At 39.3% G+C, this 22,614-nt stretch overlaps 3 protein-coding genes across 3 annotated transcripts; 2 read left to right on the top strand and 1 right to left on the bottom strand.

Moving 5' to 3' along the window:
• Nucleotides 1-1,832: 1,832 nt before the first annotated feature.
• rh50 (Rh50-like protein) lies at nucleotides 1,833-3,254 on the top strand. Its single transcript, XM_070852536.1, has one exon. The coding sequence runs from the start codon at nucleotides 1,833-1,835 to the stop codon at nucleotides 3,252-3,254; it is 1,422 nt and encodes a 473-aa protein (XP_070708637.1).
• A 3,430-nt stretch (nucleotides 3,255-6,684) lies between these two features.
• LOC139217868 (signaling threshold-regulating transmembrane adapter 1-like) lies at nucleotides 6,685-11,633 on the bottom strand. Its single transcript, XM_070849355.1, has 6 exons — nucleotides 11,533-11,633; nucleotides 8,641-8,766; nucleotides 8,521-8,548; nucleotides 8,335-8,396; nucleotides 8,166-8,257; nucleotides 6,685-7,278 (listed from the first exon to the last, which is right to left on the bottom strand). Exons 1-6 carry the CDS (start codon nucleotides 11,576-11,578, stop codon nucleotides 7,030-7,032), a joined length of 603 nt encoding a protein of 200 aa, XP_070705456.1. The 5' UTR covers nucleotides 11,579-11,633; the 3' UTR covers nucleotides 6,685-7,029.
• A 4,267-nt stretch (nucleotides 11,634-15,900) lies between these two features.
• Nucleotides 15,901-21,275, top strand: LOC139212366 (translocon-associated protein subunit alpha-like). The gene is made up of 9 exons (XM_070842907.1): nucleotides 15,901-16,040; nucleotides 17,076-17,197; nucleotides 17,284-17,377; nucleotides 17,476-17,603; nucleotides 18,203-18,337; nucleotides 18,761-18,837; nucleotides 19,994-20,072; nucleotides 20,248-20,341; nucleotides 20,480-21,275. The coding sequence occupies exons 1-9, from the start codon at nucleotides 15,971-15,973 to the stop codon at nucleotides 20,542-20,544; spliced, it is 864 nt and encodes a 287-aa protein (XP_070699008.1). The 5' UTR covers nucleotides 15,901-15,970; the 3' UTR covers nucleotides 20,545-21,275.
• Nucleotides 21,276-22,614: the final 1,339 nt, after the last annotated feature.

Raw genomic sequence — 22,614 nt, forward strand, 5'->3', positions numbered from 1 at the left:
GGAGCACTCCTTAAAAATCCACAAAATTAACATTAGGTTTGTCTTTGGCTCTTTCTCCAGCTACTCCCAGCAGGACTTGTGGTGGTAGGAAAAGCACAGGTGTTAGCTTATTAATTCACGTTTTTTCCTGTTTAAATTGTGCCATGAATTACACACATGATGTTCTTCAGTTTGAAAGATAATTTTGTAAGTCAAGAAAGTCTCAGTTTGTCGCAAACCTGTTGAAGTATAAGACTTTTACTTGCTTCTCAGCAGAGATCAGAGAAAACACAATGTGGCTTCTGCTTACCCTCTCAGATGGACCAGCCACTGCTGTGTGATGAATGCCGCCCGTGATTTTTTGCTCAGGAATGTCGACTCGACACTCAGTTCATAAAACCAAAGAATACTGCAAATACAAGGCCTGTCATCAATGGACCGTAGGCTCAATCACCACTGTGTTAACCCATTCAACAATAGATAGTGACTTGACAAAATTTTAACTGAAAATCTTTAAGATTGCCTCTGTAAGTTATGTTGTCCCTGAAAAAGGCTTATTCATGATGATCTCCTTTTCATGCCCATACCTTATCCCACTTTATTTGCCTGATGTGAAGCACTATGAATCACATCTGTTCTTGCCTCTTTTACATCGCCTATCATACATGTTTTGCCAATTCTTAAATATTAGCATTAAAGTCATCAATTCATAGAACGCACCTGAATTGAAACATTGACTGTTTATTAATCTTGACAACAACAAAAATGGAGCGTTTGATGCCCAGTGGTTTACAGAGAGCATGTAGCCTAACCGTAATGCCCCCTGTTTCTAGCTCAGGACCCACTATTGTTGCCTGTCCCTCCCTCACCATCCAGTAACGGCAAAAAGCTTACAATGAAGGTTTTGTCCAACTTCAAAATAGTATTGTAACACATTGCTGAAAATAGTGGGCTCATTTAATTGGGACTAGCATCATATTTTCATCATTATTTAATTTTTTTTCAAGCAAAACTAATATTGTATACCTCTGGTGCTACTCTCATCTCTCGTTTATAAAGCATGACTCAAACAAGACTTAGCCAATATACTCTGTAGTTGCTCATTTTTAGGAACGATTTTAAGAACTGAAGAACTTTAACAGTGTTTTGTTTAAAATTAGTTGATTAGTTACCAGCCCCCACAAAAGTCTAAACTACCTGCCTTCTCATAGGGACAGACTGTAGGTTCGATTATGTGTGTTTATACAACAGCTGCCCCCAATAGTCCCCAATCATTATTGATATTTTCACCTGGCCGTCAGACAAAAATGTTTTAAAGGTTTTATCAACAAATAACTGTGATTATTGAATGTAACAGTTATTTACATTCATTGTGCAGACCATCATAGCATATTATCAAAATCTGAGCAATAAAACTCAATAAAACTGCTAACTGTCACAAGCACCGCTGATTAAATTTCATATAGTAAATCTAACGTGAGTAAAACTGCAACAGAGTGACACAGTGTTTACTGTTAGAATCAAGCTTTCATTCTGCTTTTGTTGTGTCAAATTAAGTCAAACCTTTGTTGGATCTTCATTAATCTTTTATTATGCTCTTGAAATTTCCTCTTTTATTTTTTTTTTATTTAACTTTAGGCAGAATTGTGATGAGAAACAGGAGGGGAATTTTGAGGAATCTAAAGGATTAAAGTACAGTCCTCACTCATGGTGCTGCAGTGTTAAATAACAGTGGACGTGTCAGTGGGGTTATGCTCTTTACCCAATGCCATTAGCTGCTCTTATCTGATAAAAAAGAGGTATAAAAGGGGTGTTGCTGCAGCTGGGGGAGAAACTGTGAGGTCTACATCACCATGAGTGCGTCTATAAGTTTGAAGGTGCGCCTGCCGGTGCTTGTGCTGGTGTTGGAGGTTGTCATTATAGCTCTTTATGCTGCGTTTGTCACTTACGACGACAATGCCAACGCTAAGCTGCAAAACAACGAGACCATCCCAATGGACAACTCTCTGTACCGCGACTATCCCTACTTTGCTGACGTGCAGGTGATGATCTTCATAGGCTTCGGCTGCCTGCTGGCCTTCTTCCGATTCTACGGCTTCAGTGGGATGGTCTTCAACTTCCTCACAGCCACATTTGCGATCCAGTGGGCGATCCTGATGCAAGGATTCTTCCAGTTTTACCATGACGGTAAAATTCACCTGGGGGTGATCAACCTGTTGAATGCAGAGTTTGCCTGTGCTGTGGTGCTCATCTCTTTCGGAGCCGTGCTCGGGAAGACCAGTCCTGTTCAGCTCCTGTTCATGGCTTTGCTGGAGATCCCTGTCTTTGCTGTGACAGAGTGGGCAGTATTGAAATATATTAGGATCAATGATGCAGGTGGCACTATTCTTATTCACCTGTTTGCCTGCTACTTTGGTCTAGGGGTGACATTTGCGCTGTACCGCCCAAGCCTGAATAAGGGACACGCTAAAGAGATCACAAGTTATCACTCTGACATCCTCTCTGTAATGGGAACTCTGTTCCTTTGGGTGTTCTGGCCCTCATTCAATTCTGCTCTGACCTTTAAGGGTGACGATCAACACAGAGCAATACTCCACACGTTTATCGGCCTAAGCTCATCCACTATCACTGCCTTTGCACTCTCTGCTGCATTCAATAAGAGAGGCAAGCTCACAATGGCTGATATTCAAAACGTGACTCTGGCAGGTGGTGTGACTGTTGGGGCCTCTGTGGACATGATGATCTCCCCTGTAGCTGCATACGCCCTGGGCGTCATGGGCTGCACTGCCTGTTTCTTTGGATACAAGTACCTGACCCCCTTTATGGCCCGAAACATGAGGATCCAAGACCAGTGTGGTATTCACAACCTCCACGGGCTCACTGGCCTCATATCATCTATAGCAGGGATCTGTGCCATCCTCCTAGCCACTGAGGAAACCTACGGGCCCAGCATGTACCAGATCTTTTCCCATCGTGCACCACCAGAGGGAGATCCAAAGCTCCTGGAACTGCAGAGACTGATCCCAGGGCTGAAGCCGGGCTTGGGTCGGACTGCACAGGAACAAGCCCTCTACCAGCTGGCAGCTGTCTTCACCACCATCGCGGCATCTACAGTTGGTGGGATCCTGACTGGTTTTGTCATGAAGCTGCCCTTCATGGCATCCCCATCTGACATGGACTGCTTTGATGATGAGCTTTTCTTCGACTTGCCCTCTGACTTTGAGACCCCCATGAGCGAAAAAGAACAAATGAGCTCTATAAACACCAAAGTCTGAGCCGTCACACAGAGGCAGCCATCATGAGTCATTCAATTTTTTAATTATTGTCTAAATGTAAATATTTTTCACACTTGTTTGCAAGTGTTACAGATGTGTGATTAATTATTATGCCTGTTATGCCTGCTTTGCCTTGTATTGTGTTAGAGTGATAAAATGCATTCACTGGTTTGAGCTCAAGGGTTCTGAAGGTATGTAAATCCATTTGAAATAAATTATTTCTAAAGTACACAAATCTATCATTTTTCATAATTTATAGGGAACATATTTAAGCCATGCACAAATCATCACCTTCATTTCATTTCTCCATTTTATCTCACATTTAAAATTAATAGTAAGTCAGAGCTCTCTGCCTCCTCAGCATTGTACTCGTAAGATGAAATGCTGTTATTATCAAATGTCAAATGTGCATTTGACATGCATCATCTCCTGTATGTTGCATATTTGATTACAGGCCTTAACTCCATAGACACAATCGAAACGAATTAGCATGTAGAGGAGCTCCTCAAGGTGAATACATTAAATATCTCACGCTACTTAAATGGAATCAGAAACAACATTACGTAAAACATTAGGTTTTCAAGGGCAGAATGTTTTTGATATAGCAATCTCAAGGTAATGTATCATCAATGTAATATCTGAAACTACTTTACAGGGTAAAAGCTTTCAATAGGAATAATAATAGGAATTTACAGGAAATAACTGGAATAAAATCTAAATATGGGGTTATTTTCCCCAAACTTTGGGTGTAAAGTGAACTTCTAATTTATAAAAGAAATGTTTTACAATAAAGAATGGAAGTAGATTAATCAGCTCCTCAATAAACATGCACCTTTCAGTCCACAAACAACATGGTAACAGTGAAGTTATTAACTCCACATATTAACTATAAGTTATTAACTGTGTACTTTACTTAAGGCTACTATCTGCTGGCTAACTGAAATATCGAATAAAAGTCAGGTATAATGACTCCAGTTATGTAATCATAACTCATAGCATGTTGTCCTTTCGGCTCAGACCGTTTGCAGTAATTTGGCTGTACATGTGATGGGAGAATGAACTGTCCATGCAGTTTTGAATTTTTTGATTTTCAGTAAACACGTTAATGCACTTATTGTCCTCTTATTGTGCAGCTTTTGGTCGGACACTAATGAAAACATAGATGTAAACTATTGCCTGGTAACTTGTTCACTTGTACACTGTGCAACCAAAAGTTGTATGTTCTATTGTAGCACTGGCTTTCCTATCAGCCATCCCAACTGGAAACAACACAAAGCAAACTATTTCAGCATGGACACCTGGTGTAAGGTCTTTATAGACTGTCAATGGAGGTGGCTGCTCTACTGGATTTCTACTAGATGATGATATGTGTGATGGACATAATGGACTCAGGAACTTCTTGTCTTGAGAAAGAAAGCATAAATAGATTATGTAATTTTGAATCTCTGCTATTATATTATGTGCCTTTTGGTTTTGTTTTTATCTCTCCTTTTTTATTCACTGTTATTTTTTCTTAAATTACAAATGTATAAAAAAAAAGACTTGAAATTCAGAGCAAAGGTACATTCTTCTGAATTGATAACACACAGAATAATTGGGCCATTTGGATTACAGCCTGTTTCAGCGTGGATAACATCTGATCAGGTCACAAGCCAAGAAGACCCAGCTTCTTGACAGAATTCAACAGTTTTCAATACATTTTGATTCTGTTCAAAAGCTATTGATTCTCTGCTCTAATAATACACTCCTGTTATATAATAGTACACTGCATCTCCTGCTCATGCAAGCCAGTTAAAAGCATCTGAGACATCGTTATCTTACAAACTCATAAACATCCGCTTGATGCCAAACCTCCTACCAATTTTCCTTGAGATAAAGGCACACAGACCTCAGTCCTCTACGTTCAATTCAATTAGAAGGTTTATTGATTGACACTATAAGTACTTGTATTTAATTCACTTTACTGTACATCTATAAATTATTTTGCACCTTAAAGCTTAAAACAAGATTTGCACCTAAATAAGATAAGCATGTTTGAGTTGAGAATATAAAGTTTATGGTGTAGAAGATGATAAATAACAGATTCATTTTGATCTGCATTTGAGAGCCTGTCAACGGTCATAAAGGGTCAGCAAAGTGTCTTATCTAATCATGAACAGTTCTATCAGTTTCAACATAATAAATAAATGGCATTCTGTATGAAGTTCATACCACAACGGGGGACTGACTTTGAGGTTGATTTAATCATAGCTACACTGAAATGTGACCTTTAATGACAGCAGTGAACTGTGGACTGCATTGCTCAAACATTTTCTATTGAACACCCATCAACTGTATTTTAAACATTTTAGTCCTGCTCCTAAAATTCTTTAGGAAGGTAGCTTTGATCAAAATTTCAGTGATGGAATGTCCATATTGGTATTTATTCTTTATTAGTAGTAAACTGAGGTCACTTCACATTCACAATTCTTCACTTTGCTCAAAATAATGTTAAAAGAAAGCTGTAGTCAATGGACAGCTATGCCCTTTAGATGTGAGTTCCCTCGTTCTGTCGGAGGACAAAGTGGCAGCTGTCCTGCAGCTGGCCATGAATCATTATCATTATCATAAAGCTTATTATCTTCCACAATGACTATTGCTTCCTTAACTGTTATCACAGTCATAAATAGTATTATGTGGTGGAAACTACAAAGTACAGACCTAAATTACCTTTCTTTTAAGGCGCCTAATGAACTGCATGTACAATAGTATGTTTTGTTTTTATGGGTTGAAGCAATTTGTGACATACAACATCTACCTGCTCTGAATAAGCTAGCGCTTCTTTTTTGGTTGTTTGTTTGTTCTATGTTTTTTTTATTTTACTGAACACTGAAACACTGAAAAAAAGAAAAGTGATGAATAAATGAAAAAGTTACTTTGATGATAAAGGAAAGTTTACTCTTATCATTTATCTTATTTGTAGCTGGCTATGATCTTCAAGGCTGTTCTTGTTGGGTCAGATATGATCAAGGAATCAGAGATTTGATGGGTTTAAACATTAACTTATCAAGAGTAAGTGACATTAATTTAACCTCAACATGGTGAGCAAGTCGGCATGTGTAACACTGCTGACTTCATCAGTAGAGAATTAGACTGGTCAGATATAGATCCATGGTTGTGTGAGAAGTATTGAAAATGGTGTTTTGTTCATTGTTACTGCAGTTGGATGTTTGAGCCTCACCATGTGTGTGACTTATTTATGCTAAGAGTTTGACACTGGACGGATGTTTTCTCATTTATCAAGTGAAGGGAAAAAGTTTCACTGTGTTCACCCTAGAATTCAGTTTAAGAAATGTATGTGTCAGCATGATAGGTGTCATGCATCACATCAACTTTTGGGTGGAAAAACCTTATGACACGCACATTATTATTCAAAGCTCTTTTTATGCTTGGATACATGTTTGAAAAGGAGTCTCTAATAATCTATGGGTTATCGTTTCTGTGAAGACCACACAATTTATCAATTCCACTGTGATATAGATTTGAAGATATAATAAGTTAACAACCAAATGCTTTTACAGGTCAGTTGCTCTTACAGAAACATCAGCAACACCAAAACAAAGTAAGTCTAAACAAATGTATTGAACAAAGTTTAGTAAACCTAGTACAAGTCTTGCATGAGTGGTATGACAAGGAAGGGCTATGGTACAAACAACAACTGGTGACATCCTGTGGCGGTAGGTCAAGTTGCACAAAGACCGTTTGTGGCATCTCAGCATCAGCGGCCGTGCTTCTCTCAGAGGTGGTTGGCATAGCCCTCTCCGCTGTCAGCAGTGTCGACGGTTTTGGTGCGTTGAGTTTGTACAGAAGCATACAGATCGGACACGGTGGAGAGGGTGTCTGGATTGCATTCATCTTCCTTCTCTGACTCTGGAGGCTCCTCTAACTGGACTACATCTGAGTACTGTATCTGTGGAGAGCTGTGGCCAGACTGCTGCCTGGGAGCCTTCAGGGTCAGGTTTGCGTAGCAGTCCTGGGTTTTGTACTGGAAAGAGAAACAAAATGCTATTATGTGACATTTTCACACATTATATATACACGTTTATATCATTCATCATTTGGATTTGAAATGATCAGTAGGTACATGAAGTCTCGGAACTGGCCAGGTAGATCACATCAGCCGGCAGATGCAAAAAAGGCAGCAAACATAGTGCAATGGCTGTCATGTTATCCTTTAGGGGAACTGTGCCCTTCAAAGCACGTTCACAAAAAATGTTTGTTTTTGCCACAGACAGGCTCCGATTGTTATTCTATGTGTCTGAGAATATTACAGAAAGGATCCCACAAAAATAGACCTGCACGATCATTTTCTTTTAACTAGAAACAGACATTACATCATTCTCATCAAAGCCACCAGACTCCATTGACAAAAACAGTAATTTTACATCACAGAACACAGAAGATGCTGGTCTACTGCTGCCTTGATCGGTTAGATTGTGTGTGTTATTATTGTGTGTTAAACAAATATTGTGTTGGATCCCAGACAAACCCTTTAAAACACCAAAGTCACACAATAACACAAACAGAATATAAAACTGATGCCAAAAGGATCATAGAGGTCTATCAATGTGGGATCGTTTCCACAATGTTGTCAGACACTCTTTTAGTGGACGTACTTTAACAGGCACAGTTTCATCAAAGGATTTAAGGACACCCATTCCAGCTTGTTGACAGCCTGTTTGCAGCTAATGTGATATACTTGTTTCATGGTCCTGCTCCTGCTTACTTTTTATGCTACCTCCGCATTCCTTTACCTCTTATAACAAAGTTTAGCTGTGAAGGTGAGTAATGTGTGTGTGAACTGAGCTACAGAGACTGATGTGGACCCACAAGTACGATCTCAATCTTTGCAAAGGGGCTTAAAGACTCTACCTGAAAGTCAGAATTGACTCTCTGTTGATCCCTCAAAGATGAAGAGCTGAGTGACAACGGTGCAGGATCAGCTTCGGTGAACAGAGTCGTGCCTGCGGAAAACAACATCATGCTGTAAGCAGACACAGATAAAGGCACACAGAGAGACACAATAGTCCAATGCACTTACTTGTCTGCATGTAGCTTATGTTTCCATAAATAGGATTGTCCTCCATCTGCCTTGAGCTCCGTCTTAAATTGGACAAACAGAAAGGAAATGTGTGGGTTTCTTTTACATTGTTATTGTTTATTTAGTTTTATATATGTATGTTACTCTTACTTCTTATGAATAAAAATGAATATACAAGCTACATACCTTCGTCTTATCCTTGGTTGACATTTTCCTGTTCCAGTATAAAGAATAATATATTCAACATGGGAGGCGGGAAATTAATTTGTTTTCACTGGAATTTTTAAAAGCATATAATGTAATTACCTGAAGAACTTTTTGATATGCAGCAAAAAATATTCCAAGATAATGAGACGATGAGCATCATGCTGATAACCCCGAATAGCAACCACTGATGACGTGGCTCACAGATAAAGTCCTTGTCTGCCTTGTCTGGATGAAAATAGAAAAATAACTACATTTATTATGTATTATTTAAAATAATGAAAAATACTGATACTGATTTTGTTGAACAACACTGACTGAAACCACCTTCAGTCTTGTATTTGAGACATAAATGATACCACACACAAAGAAATTCAAATCAGAAGTTACATCCACTCAGACAGTGAGGTGACAGCGCTAACCACAGAACCACCATGCAAAGTTTACTTTAGGAACTAATGGTGAGTTTATCTTTAGAGCACATTTCATACACAAAGGCAGTTGAAAATGCATAAAAATGCATAAAAGATAGTGAGGCAGCATAAAATATTACGATAAGGACAAAACAACTGGACGATATTGTGTGAAATAATAAGCTGGTTTGTGGTTCACCAGCTTCTATTCTCAAACACACTCCATGCTCAAGGCAATCCCCAGCCTCATTATAGTGGCAGGTAAGTCATAAGTTTGGCACACAATTGGATGGAGCTGTAGGGTCTGATTTGTGTATTTCTGGCTGCATGCAGCTTCCTGTTCATAAGGTCACATGGACCTCAGTGGTAGAGACAGGGATCAAGGGATTTAGGTTTGTTCAGCTGGATGTATTATAAATTTCAAGGGGCCTAATCAATGCTAGCTCAATATTTTCCTATCTGATACTTTTCTAACTGATGCGTGACTACAAATGAATATTTTATCTATGTAGCTAAATATTCATTGCAACAGCCTGAAACAATGTAATGTAAAATAACTTTTAAGCCTCTGGTCAGCAGACCGTTTCAATCCCTGCTGGGAAAAACAAGACAATAAAAAAAATCATGGTTACAAGCTCAACAGCAGTAGTGCCTTTAAGCAAGAGATTTTCGCTGTCTCTTTCGTCAGCGGCTCTGCTTGTTCGTCTGCAGCAGATGTGGTTTTATTACGCTTGAATATGTGATCTGTGGGATTGCACTCTGCAGCAGGTTTTTGTTGCAAGAATACGTGCTCAGCAAAACATGTTGGATGATTTCCTACCTCAAAAAAAAAAAAAAACACATTTGCAAAGTTTTGTGTCGGTCCAACGTACAGTCGTAGACAACTCCAGCACTTTGCTAAACTTATATCACCCGCAGATAAAGTAAAACATTCAGTCAATACACTCACAAACGGAAAAAATACCTGAAACGTATAGTGCAACAGTTCATACAAATTTCAGATGAATTCAGCTCAACAGGATGCATTTGAAATCTCTGAAACTCTAGGAAATTTTAAGTTTAAAGTTGTGTGGACAGCCAGTTTAAGTGCACCAGAGGTGGGGTTAGAAGATAATATTACTGTAGATTAGTCTGGAAGCATAGCCATCCTGTCTGTATCCCAGTCACTTTTATTGTTTCGGGGTGATTGTCCTACTAAATTCTTCTCTTACAGTCCAGATGAGGACACACAGTCCCACCAACGATTTTACTCTATTCCACTAATTTACATTTGGTGAGCAAACAAACAAGGATATAAGTAATGCGGGACTTAAAACTTTAAAATCTGGGCAATTTCCACTGGGCACCTTTAATATTACAAAGGTTTTGAGGTAGCAGTTCTAATTTTAGCAATGCATACACGTAATTTAACATATATTATTATAATATAGATAACATCATATATAATGCACATAATTTAATAGGAAAAGGATTATTCTCTCTATGCTGATTCACTTCATCACAATGTCAAACACACTCCGCGCATGATGTTGCATGTGCCAACCTAATTATTCCACTGACTGATACTCAAACATGCCTCTGAGCGTGTTTCACTGACTGCCTTCATTTAGCTCCAGTTTCATCAGAGAGTTTCTGAAAGGAATAATTATATCACTTTGTTACCATGGTAGCGTCACATTGTAGGACTCATAGTGAAGGGTAATTATGAAGCAGTCCACGATGTGATGGTTTGATACTTCTGACCCGTGGTGATTACAGATCATCAAGTATTCGACTACTGATGTTTACTGGACAAAATAATTCATAGGATATGAGATCAGTCGTGTGTGTGTGTGTGTTTTGAGTGAGACATGCATAAAAACAAGCTGACCTTTGAGCCTTTACAGAGATATTAATTTATATTTAACTGGACCACTAAACTTAATCTCCAAAAACAAAATCTGTTAAGCATGCACACGTGAGCTTGTCTGAAAAATTCATCTCACAAGCTGGGTGTGTTCCTCTTGGCTCTGTGCCCACATAATTTATTTAAAGCAGCATGAATTCTTTTTTCTTTTTTTTTTTTGCCACATGGGACAAAAAAAATCACATCAAAAAAACATCCGACATGCATGGAGCAACATTAGCATTCATTTGTAGTTGTGTTTAAGTAACGTTTAAATCTGATTTGTCTGAAACAACTCCTGAAAGAAACATTTGGCTAAATGCTTCACATTGTACACCAACTAGTCACTAACTTTGTTTGTCTGCCATTTGGCGGTGACTGCAAAGACCAATATACAATGTGACGAAAGAATAAACTCCTTTCTGCAGTCAAAAGGAGTTTGAACTGGGTCCCCTCCAATATTTCGACATCATTCAACTGTATCCGTTGCCGTTCTTGCACTTAATGTCATATTTGATTGCTGCCAAATGTCTGTGTAACGCCTCACAGGGTTGTTCTTCATCATAAATACTGAGCATGTTTGACCTCTGAGCAGCAAATATCACAAATACCCTTTCAATCCCTCATCAACCCTTTCATCAAACATTGCAATGCCACGGCTCACATTTAGGTTACATTTTCTATATCAACACTTACCACCTGTTGTCGTATTGTTTGCTATTGAAGATCCAACTGGGGACATCTCTCTCTCTTTCTGTGTCTCTCACTGTGCTGTAAATGTGACTACAGCATCAAAGTTACGCTCACACAATGCAATGCAACAATGCAATGCTAAAAGAAACTTTTTTTCTTTTCAGAGGACTGTGAAGACATTACAGGATGTGTGCTTTTGCAGAAAACCACAACATTTTTTTAGACTGAGAATAGCGTCAATGCAACAAGTGGAGAGAACCTCTTTTGACAATATCAAGGAATATTGGCACAGAAGACAGTTTTGCTATAATAAAACAACTAAATTTAGCTTGAATCATACTAAATATTCCTTTGAGAATATAAAAAGTCACATTTAACCGTTAATTAGCCAGTATCTACTTAATATTTATTGTTTAGCCAAAATAGAAATATGTTTTATTAGTATTTTTTAAAGAAAATTCCCTTTCAAGCCTTAACATTGAGCAAAACAGAAAATGATGTATAAACTCATCAGTCACAGTGACACATGTTGTCATCCCAGAGGCCACAGATCTCCTTTTACATCTGTAAAGTCGGCCATGACCTGCTGGGACAAAAATGCACCAGTGATAATAACGTTATAATACGTTGATCAGTAAGTGTGAAGAAAAAGCCCATTATCAGTGCGGCAATTTCACCTACAGGAGTGAGACGGCGCTCATTTATTTTATCATGATGACCTCGTGAACTGGAGGCAAACTTCTTGCTCAGTAGGCGGAGCTGCTAAACCTGTTGCTACTGCAGCCTGGCAAAACACACTTTAAATGATCTGCTGTGAAACAACTGAGATCTTATAGGAGGCGTTCACATGCTTGATTTCTGTACTGACTGGATCCACTCAACATTTATTTGGACTTTTCTAGACCCTGGACCTTTCTGGTAGTGTTAGTAGTGAGACCACACACTCTCACACAGTGATTTGTAGACATGTTGGGCCTCACCACACACATCAGCCTGAATAAGAAATAGAGCCTGAGAGAGCCACAGTGTGCTATCAGCCCTGTGAAGTTAGTACCTAGCTGTAACTGCCACGTGTTCCAGCTTGAGTCAATTGAAAGAGATATTCCTGACTGTTACTGCCCTGCATTTCAGTTAGAGCATAATTTTTGGTGAGCAACTTATTGCTCACCATTGCAGTTTGAGTAGTTATTGAGTAACTTATTTTGTGTAAATCTGAGTTTACCTTAATTGGCCGTAGTTTGCTATTCCCACCAGTTCCACTAGATAGTGTATAACTACCCTCTAGTGTAGGCCACCACAGTCTCTGGTTAGGCTAGTAGTATTCTCCAAGCTACATTTCAAGGTGTCTGCTACCGCAACACCACAGCCAACCACCTTTTTCAGGGAACTAGACTACAACCTAATTGACTTACCCCATGCAACAGAAAGGGAGAAAGTTAGACTTGTGTGGAAAACCAGCTCTAAAGCAGTCCACAAGTTTATACAGTCACGACATCCAAATGTCAGAAATGACTACAAATTGCTCCGTCAAGCACTCACAGAAGAATTTTCCTGTACTGCTGACGAGAACACAGCAATAGTTGCAGCCCTCCAAATTAAGCATGCCCGTCGTGAGCATCCCAGAGAGTATTTTAAACGTTTGAGACACACATACTTCCAAGGAAAGGATGCACCAGGCTTAGAAGAAAGCTCCACCTTCAAGGCCTTATTCTTAAGAAACCTCCATCCATGTATACGCACTCACGTTGTATTCAGAACACAAGAAGGTGACCCCTCATTGTAGGAGATACGGAAGGTGACACAGATAGTTTGGGAAACTATTGTCCCTTCCAAAGCAAAGGGGATGACAAGTGAGCCACCCAGCTCACACACCAAGGTGTCAGACAGGTCAGCTGCCCCAAAAGTTCACCCTCACAACCGACGAAAGGGGGGTGACAAAAGACCACATAGGGACACTGAGCGTAACCGCCAGGTCCATCAGCATTGACAGGATGACAGACACCTGATCTTGTACCTCACCTTCACTGCAGTTATTTAGGCAAATTTGAATTTGTTAGCAACAGCAACAAACTCATTTGAGCACTCAGTAATAAAACAAACATTACTGGAAGCCTAAATTCTGATTGGACTCAACACCACTGCTCAACTTGCAAGTACACTTGGACCAACTTCATAATTTTGTCAGTAAGATCATACAAAACACAAACTTAGGACACACTGATGACTTTGTCATTTTAGGTGCCACTATCTCTACATAACACACTAACATTTCCTGTTCCCACTAACCCTCACTAACAACTGAGAAACACAGGTTATTAGGATGCATTATGTCATTGTTGTTTAGGTTAATTGTTTTGTAACTCATGTCTCACGTTCTTGCTTAGCCAAGATAGATTTATCCCATCAGCATCCTTCATGCGAAGGTCTGTTCATGGAGTGAATGATGACTGATATTTTGGGTATGTATGTGTATGCACTTCTCTACTACAATCAGACTGTCTCTTGTATCCCTCAGGTGAAGAATAAACTCTGCGTCTGTGTGTTCAACTTCTCCTCTCGGCCCTGAAAACTCTCCTTAACAGGTCGTCTTATCCGGGTGTCTCTAAACCGGTTTTATGCCGTTTACAGGCACAACTGGGATACTCTAAAAACCTGGATGTGTGCTTATTACACTCCACATTCATGTTGAGTAATTACAGTCAGTGAATGTGTATTAAGCCATTGTCTGAATATGTACCACGAACATTCGCACTGGTTGTTGCATTCAGTCCGCCAGGATCAGCGACCATTTGGATCTCCTGCTCCTCTGGGTCACAGATGTGCTGAAGCTGAAGCAGCTAATTTATATGAATATAGGCATTTATAGGAATGAATGAAGAACATGAGCCTATTGTTCCACTCTCTCAGCCTGTTTGAAGATCATTACTGCATTTTGGTTTTACTGGACGGTCACTGTAACAAAAGATTAAAGAGAGATGTGGTTCGAATGTCACAAAGGTTGTGGCCATGTGCATGTTTCACAGCTCACAGTCATTGTGTCACCTGTGTATTAATTTTTTTTTGTCACTTTCACCCTTCATGTGTTATGATAAAGATGAAAAGATAAATGTTGTAGCTTGAATAAGATGATAGCATAATCTTACTCTCCTGTTGTTCTGATCACTAAATCACATGTTTTTACTATTTTATTGTAGATTTTCTAATAAGAATCTTTTTATGTGCACATTTTACCACTGTACCACTATTTGAGATGAACGTCATTCAGTGAGGCAGTGACATGACGCATCCTCCAGCTAGTTCTCAGTTTTGTTTTTGCACTCCTCACCCTGCAAAATCAGTGGTTTCCTATTTGGTGTGTCAGACACTAAAGGTCAAGACATGTTCACTGTCACATCATTGCGCATGGTTATTTAAAGAGCTGCACAAGTAAGAAGACTGGATATGAGTTTTTCCACAGCTCATCCTGCTGTTAAGAGCTCAACAGCACATCATCCTGAAATAGTTTTTTGAGACTTCACTTCACAGTATGTTACTGTTGCAAACCTGCTACAGCAACATCTTCAGGTCGTTTGGTGTACTCACATCCTTCACTGTTATAGTTCCACTCACACATACTGAGTCATTTAAATGACAGAGTTCAAAGGGTTAAAGCACTTCAGCATTGGCTCCAGTTATTATTCTTCACCTCTAATTAATATTTTCCACATCCAGCTCTGTAAGGCTTCACAATACCAGCGTTCCCAGACGACTGCAGCCCATGTAAAACCTGTAAAAGGAGGTGTGAAATTGGCACAAAGGGATCAGCTGTCAGAACTGTGCTGCTGGTGTTAAGATACAAAAACTGCAAATTGGCCAAGCAAAAGAAAGTGTTTCCGTCCTAAAACTGCAAAACTGATCATAAAATGGTGAAAAAATGTGCACTCTCCGTGGCTGATGAAAGAGCTTTTTGCTTGAACAGCACTGTTTTGTTTTTGATGGCTAGTTTGTGCCTTAATTTAATTGCATACATTGTTGAGTAAGACTGATTAGGAGAGCTGTTGTTACACCCCACCCTTTATCGTCCCCATTCACCCATAATGTTACTGCAAAGCCACCTTTTAAAGAATCCAAGCCATGGGATTTATTAAGACAAGGACATAAAACAATTAAAACACTGGAATAAAAAAAAAATCATAAACAGCCAAAATACAATAAGTGTAAATAAAATCCCAGACTTTTCAGACCTGGAAGCTACATCCACTAATTTTACACAGTCAACATGCTGTCAGTCAGTGTGTTGCCAACATGACAAAGAACCGCGTGTGTTTGAACTGTTTGGCTTCCCATAGCCCTCCTCCCAGGCGGGTCTAACTCCCTCTTCCTCCGCCTCTGCTCCTCCTCTACCCTCTCCTCTCCTGAACGCTGATGTGTTACTAACTTTCAGCCTCTAACTCTAACCAAAATGTTCCATTTCGGACCCAAATTGCTGCTTCTTTTCCTCCTGGCCTTCCCCTGCGGGTTAATATCCGTCGGTAAGTCTGATTTATTCCTCTGAATCAAACTCTTTATGTCTTCGTTTCCCTCCTGCAACAGCTAAAAAGTTATCAGAGGACCAAACATATTGACGTGGCACAGTCACACAGCTTTAACTTACACACGCAGCTTTACAATAAGTCTCCACAGATCTGCTGATCTCAGTCTGCGCCCCATTTATCCCAAATTTGATTCGCTCATAGCTGTTTTACTCCCAAATGAAAGAAAATGATCGTCTCAGACCAGCTGCTGCCGTCGAAGTAAAAAAAAAAAAAAAAAAAAGACTAATGTTGACCAGTAAATGTGAGGTTTAAAGTGTCTTTGTGGACTCTGGAGGTGATTTTTTAGACACAGTTCAGTCTGTGGATGCAGCAACAGTTACCAGCTGCTGCAGGGACACGTCACCATAGATAAGATATAACTAGTGTTTACTTGTGTTTGACAGTAAACTGAGGACTTTTAATCTTCTGCTTAAACTGGCAACTAAGTGAGCAGTTTGTCTGCAGACAGTGAAATATCTGGCAACCATGGAAATGTATGTATGTATGTCACAATATGTTGTATAAGACATAAGAAGTATAAGAAATTGCATTGCACTTTTACCAGGTAAAAGCAGCTAAAACATCACTTTAAAACCTCTTAATCACTGATTGGTTCGTCTGTGCTTTTGTGTCACAGTGAAACTGGCCTTTATTCTCCACAAACAACTATTTACATGAAAAATCCATCAATATTTTTCACCAAATACCTTGATATTGATGTATCGCACAAAAAAAGTGATTCAAAAGAAAAAACATCAATAATGTGGACATGATGACCAAATACAGGTTTTTATTCCATTTCAGTCACTGAAAATGGTCAAATGGGTGATAGCTGAGCAAATACTCTGTCCTTAAACAGATTTTAACACCAGGAAAACATCAGTTCATCAACTCTGGACAATAATTGTCTTTTACTCCAGTATCAACATTATTTCTCCTCATGGTGAAATCATCTCTCTTATATTATTCTGTTGTGTCTTCTGATCCACTCAGGCCAAGTTTCTGCAGAGTCGGACTCTGCTGAGGACGTCACTGAGGACCCAGATGCTGCGGTGGATGAGGAGGAAGATGATGAAGAAGAAGTGCTTGTTGAGGAAGATCAGATGCAACCATCGGTATGTATGTTTTGACCACAAGGCAGCATAGAAAACCGGAGTGTTACATGCAGACCACTGAGTATCAGCCCTGTTCTTCCTCTCAGGAAGGAGACGAAGACGACGCTGACGAAGGGGCCGATAAAGTGTTGACGTCTCACCCCGATGCCGACACGACCATCATCTTCACGACAGGCGAAGGTTGGTTTGGCTCCTTCTTTCTTACCTTATCTACCGTACTTGCACTATATCCATTTCTTTTAATTTTATGAATTTGTTTGTGTTCATGACACATTCAGAGTTTCCTGCCAATGAAATCGTGAGGTTCCTGGTGGGTTTCACCAACAAAGGCAGTCAGGATTTCACCGTTCAGTCGCTGGAGGCCTCCTTCCGTTATCCCCAAGACTTCCAGTTCTACATTCAAAATGTAAGTTTGATCTTGAATAAATAAAAAAAAGAGCAAACATTACTCCACCTTTTGATTTTGGAGTTGGACACAGCAAAATTATATATAAACACGTGATTATTGAACAGTATGTTTGAATTGAATTCTGAATCAGTCTTTTTACATTGATTTTGATGCCATGCCTTTGAATTTTTTACTTTTAGAGATATATTTTTATTGTTTGATATGTTTTATTTATTTATACTGTTCCTATTTATCTTATTGTTATTCTTTTAGTTGTTTTTACTTCATGTGTGCTTTTGTCCTTTGGTTCTATTCTCATTTTAATGGTCTTGTCTGGTTTTGCGTTGATTTGTAAAGCACTTTGTAACATTGTTAAGAAAAGTACCAAAAAATGTTTTTTTTTAATCATAATTATTATCATTATAGGACAAAAAACATGTTAATATTGCTTGTTAATGTGTCTACTGTACGCGTCTGTGTGTGTTTGTATTGAAAAAAAACAAGACAGGTCCTAGCGTTTCTGTCTGTCCTGCTACACTTAACACATTACAACTGAAAACTCTCCACTGTGTCCTGGTTCATTATCTCACTGTTTTAATGTTGCATGCTTTGTGTAGTTCACAGCTTTGCCTCTGAACACTGTGGTGCAGCCTCAGGCTCAGGCCTCCTTCGAGTACTCCTTCATCCCAGCTCAGCCCATGGCAGGTCGTCCATTTGGTCTCGTTATCCTGCTCAGCTATCTCAGCGCTGAGGTAAAAAAGATATATATATTTCATTAGTGTGTTTGTGGTTTGTGCTTTAGTTCGGCCTGTTCAGGCTGAGTTTTCTAGAGAAGAGATCCAGTGTGACGATGTTGGACAGTGAGTGAAGATGATCCTCAGGAAGGTGATGATTTGTCAGAAAGAAAACTGAATACTGTCAGCAAAGCACTTCATCATCATCATCATCATCATTATTTTCATCTAACAACTATATTTTTTTCCATTTTTGTATAATTGGAACTACTGGTGGCTCCCGTTTGTCATTATTTTCTCCTGATTGTTGTTTCTGTGTGATGTGCTTAATGCTGAGTCATACTGACATTATGATTTTTAAAGTGCAGCTCAGAAAACTGCTTCTAAGTTCTTGAAAATTCACATTTACTAGTTTTTTGTTGTTTTTTTTTTTTTCTTCAGGGCAGCGTGTTCCAGACAGCCATTTACAACCAGACCGTCACCATCATTGAGCGAGAGGAGGGCCTGGACGGAGAAACGTAAGACTTTCATCTGCTGGCTTTATATTGTATCCTGTCACATACATAAAAGTAAATGAACATGTAGATAAATATATTGCTCCTTTTATATTATTACACAGCAAAAATGAAAGGAAACACCAAAGGGTGGACGCATTAAACCAATTTCTGCTTCTTAGATCTAAATAAATAGTAATAGTTATTGTTCTTCCCACCTAATATTTATTTTCCACATCCAGTTCTGTAAGACTTCACAATACCAGCTTTCCCAGATGATTGCAGCCCATGTAAAACCTGTAAAAGGAGGTGTGAAATTGGCACAAAGGGATCACTCGTCAGAATTATGCTGCTGGTGTTAAGATACAAAAACTGCCTCCAGAAAATTATTTAAGCAAAAATAAGTGTTTCCACATTACTGCAAAACTAATTTTACAATGTTGAAGGTCACTTTAGGGTCGTAATGCTAAAACTGTGCACTCTCCGTGGCTGATTAAAGAGCTTTTTGCTTGAACAGCACAGTTTTTGATGGCTAGTTTGTGCACCAATATGATTGCATACATTGTTAAGTAAGAGTGATTAGGAGAGGTCTGAGAAATGTTTTCACACCACAATCATCAACTAGCTTGGTTGCTACAGCCGTAGTTACGCCCCATCTGTTATCGGCCCCATTCACCCATAATATTAGTCAAACAACACCTTTGAATAAGGACATAAAACAATAAAAACACTGGAATCAAAATTCCCAAACAATCAAAAGACAATGAGAGTAAATAAAATCTGAGAGGCAGCAAGACCAGAAGTCCACAAACCACAGGCCTCCATTTCTGCAAACGGAGCCTGGAGCATTAATCCACTTCCTCTCCTGGACCCTCGGTCAGAATGAATCAGGCGTAGGAGACCTGGACGGAGCTGTAGACAGGAGAGGAAAAGGGACAAACAGCACAGCGGTTACAATATTTCAAGAAAGTGTTTCGCACAAAAAGCCTTTGGAGCATATATGGCTGCAAACTGTGACCGTCATTGTGATGAATATGTGAGTGAAGTAAAATAAATGTAGTTTCCATTATCCATGCATCACTAATGGAGCATGGTATGCGAAAACATCAAGTGACAGTGGAGCTCTTTCAGTGATTTCCGTTCACTTATTGAAGAAATAATTTTGGGGTTCTTTCTGCAGAATCTTCATGTACGTCTTTCTGGTTGGCCTGGTGGCCCTGATGCTCTTTGGGATGTACCAGGTGCTGGAGACGAGGACGGTGCGTGATCCTATCAGCTGTTCTGATTTCTGGGGTTTTTTTTTTCATTAATATGGGGAGTCGTCCATCCTCCTCCATGTGAACTCTTCTCCTTAAACGGGGCTTTAACTGAAATTGAAGCAGGCTGATATATATAATGTTTTAAAAATGCTGTCTTGCTACCTGTGTTTTGCAGAAGAGGAGACTCCCGGTGAAAATAGAGAAGGGCACAAGTGGAATAAACGATGTGGACATCAGCTGGATTCCTCAGGAGACTCTCAATGTCATGAGTAAGCTCTTTTTTTTTGTTTTTTTAGTAACAACCAACTAAACAGGTGTTTTCAGAGGCGAGCTTTTGCTCATATTACTGTTACTGCTACTGTATGAAAACAAAGCGACACATCTGATCCTTACTTCCTGTCTCGTAGACAAGGCTTCCCCTAAAGCGTCTCCACGGAAACGAACCAACAGAGCCGTTGGAGCCGATCAATAAAACTCAGTTTCCATCCATCATCATATGGTCCATCAGGCTTTTAAAGCTCATTTCTTCGCCACTGTAACCCGACTCCTCTCAGCAATGGGCCGACATTTCTGGAATCCAGTTTCCATCCCGAGCAGCGTGTTAAAGATGTGTGTACGGATGTCAGCCTGGACCGTTTAGACACCAACAGGACTGACCTACAGTTCATTTTTAAAGGGACTTTTTTATCAGTATGTGTGTGTGTGAAAAGTGATAAAAGATAAGCCAAGAAGTCATCAAACTTCTAATGGAAAAACAAAGGGAATGTGGTACGAAGGAAAATTGATTTTATGACTTCAAACCATTCACATTCCTTCTGTTCAATGAGATAAACACCACTGTGCCTTATCTGTACAGTATTTGCAGCGCCCTGCAAAGACTTAATGTCAAGAAAGAATATATGCAATTGATTAAAGGTTTGCCGCTGATGCGTTTCTTTAACATCCAGTCACGTGTGGCCTGAAGTCTGCAAAAGTTTCAGTGTTGTTTTTGGCAGCTGCAAGTACAACAAAAATGAAAACAGTGTTCTCCGGAGGTTTCTGCAGGTTAATTTATCTGCTCTTTGTTTTTTTTTTTCACCTTGCTGTTGTAAGAGGCTCAATGGAGCAACACCTCACCGGGTGTCAGTGGTGCAATCTGTCAGGTTGCTGACTATCACTTGTGGGAAAATATGTTTTCAGAGACAATAAAAGGGTGAACAAACAGTTTTGTCCCAGTGTTTACTTTCTTAAAAACTCTGTTTCCTAATTATCGTACTGCTGTCGTCCCTTGCATGTTGAGGTTCATGCAGTCATGTTTTGTATAGTTTGAGTGAAATGACAACAGTGGATGGTGTCACTACAGGAAATTAGATGTAGGGCTGCAACCAGTGATTGTTTTCATTAATTAATCTTCCAGTTATTCTCTCAATTAATAAAATAATCTTTGGGCCAACAAAACATCAGAAAACAATGGCAGATGTCCACCACAGTGTCCCACAGTCCACGTTGATGTCTTGTTTTGTAAAACCAGCAGACGTTCAATTTATACTTGCGTTAAGGCAAAGAAAAAATATAATTCTCACATTAAACAAGCTGGAACCATCAAATTTTTCTGGTATTTTTGTTTTAAAAATAAAAAACTGAAAGGGATAATGATCAGTTGGTTCGCCTTAATTAATGAGCTCCAAATAAATGTTAAGCTGGAGTGACCTTTTCAGCCAGTGCACAGCGGGTCTGCTGAACATGCACAAAAGTGCAATTTGTATGAATAATGAATAAATATTCACTTGGGTTTAAATGCATCAATTATTTAAAGAAAATACATCTGGAAAACCTAAAACAGACAAAGTAGGCAGCAGATGGTTATCAGACGAGTCCAAAATGTAAGTGAATACATCAATAAAGAATACAGTCGAATACATCGAAGTAAGGGGTATAATAACAATATATGGTTTTCCTTAACCTCCACTCAGGTAAATAAATTAAAACTTTATTTTACTCTTATATTTCATTATTATTTTATTTTATTATTTTTCAGCTCATTAGTTCAGCACACATTTAAAGCTCCCATATCCTGCTCATCTTCAAGGTCATACTTGTATCTGGAGGTCCTACCAGAACAGGTTTACATGGATTATTGTTGGAAAAAAATGTATTTTTTTTATATCAGACATGGATGCTGCAGCTGTTTCCATCCTCTGTCTGAACATTTCAGAAGAACAGAAACAATCTGCTGCTTCGTTCTCGCCTTCAACATCTTCATGTCTCTGGGAGCTTCTGGAGTTAGTGAGGAAATAACAAAGGCAGACAGCGAGGCGGACTCAGGAGGTTTTCAGTGAGCCTGCTGAAGGGCTGGAGGAGGTCACATGATCAGCAGATCCCCTTATGACATCATAAAGGGGGCCAAATCTAAACGAAGTGTTTTCACACACATTTACTGAACAGATGGAGCAGGAGAGAGCAGTTTTCTGACAGTTTGGTGGTCTGCAGGCACACTGGGGACACACATTTATGTTGAGACGCCATTAAAAAGTGCACTTGTATATGAGATGTTCCAGCCCCC

This window comes from Pempheris klunzingeri, chromosome 2, assembly GCF_042242105.1.
Source record: "Pempheris klunzingeri isolate RE-2024b chromosome 2, fPemKlu1.hap1, whole genome shotgun sequence".
Classification (NCBI taxonomy): domain Eukaryota; kingdom Metazoa; phylum Chordata; class Actinopteri; order Acropomatiformes; family Pempheridae; genus Pempheris; species Pempheris klunzingeri.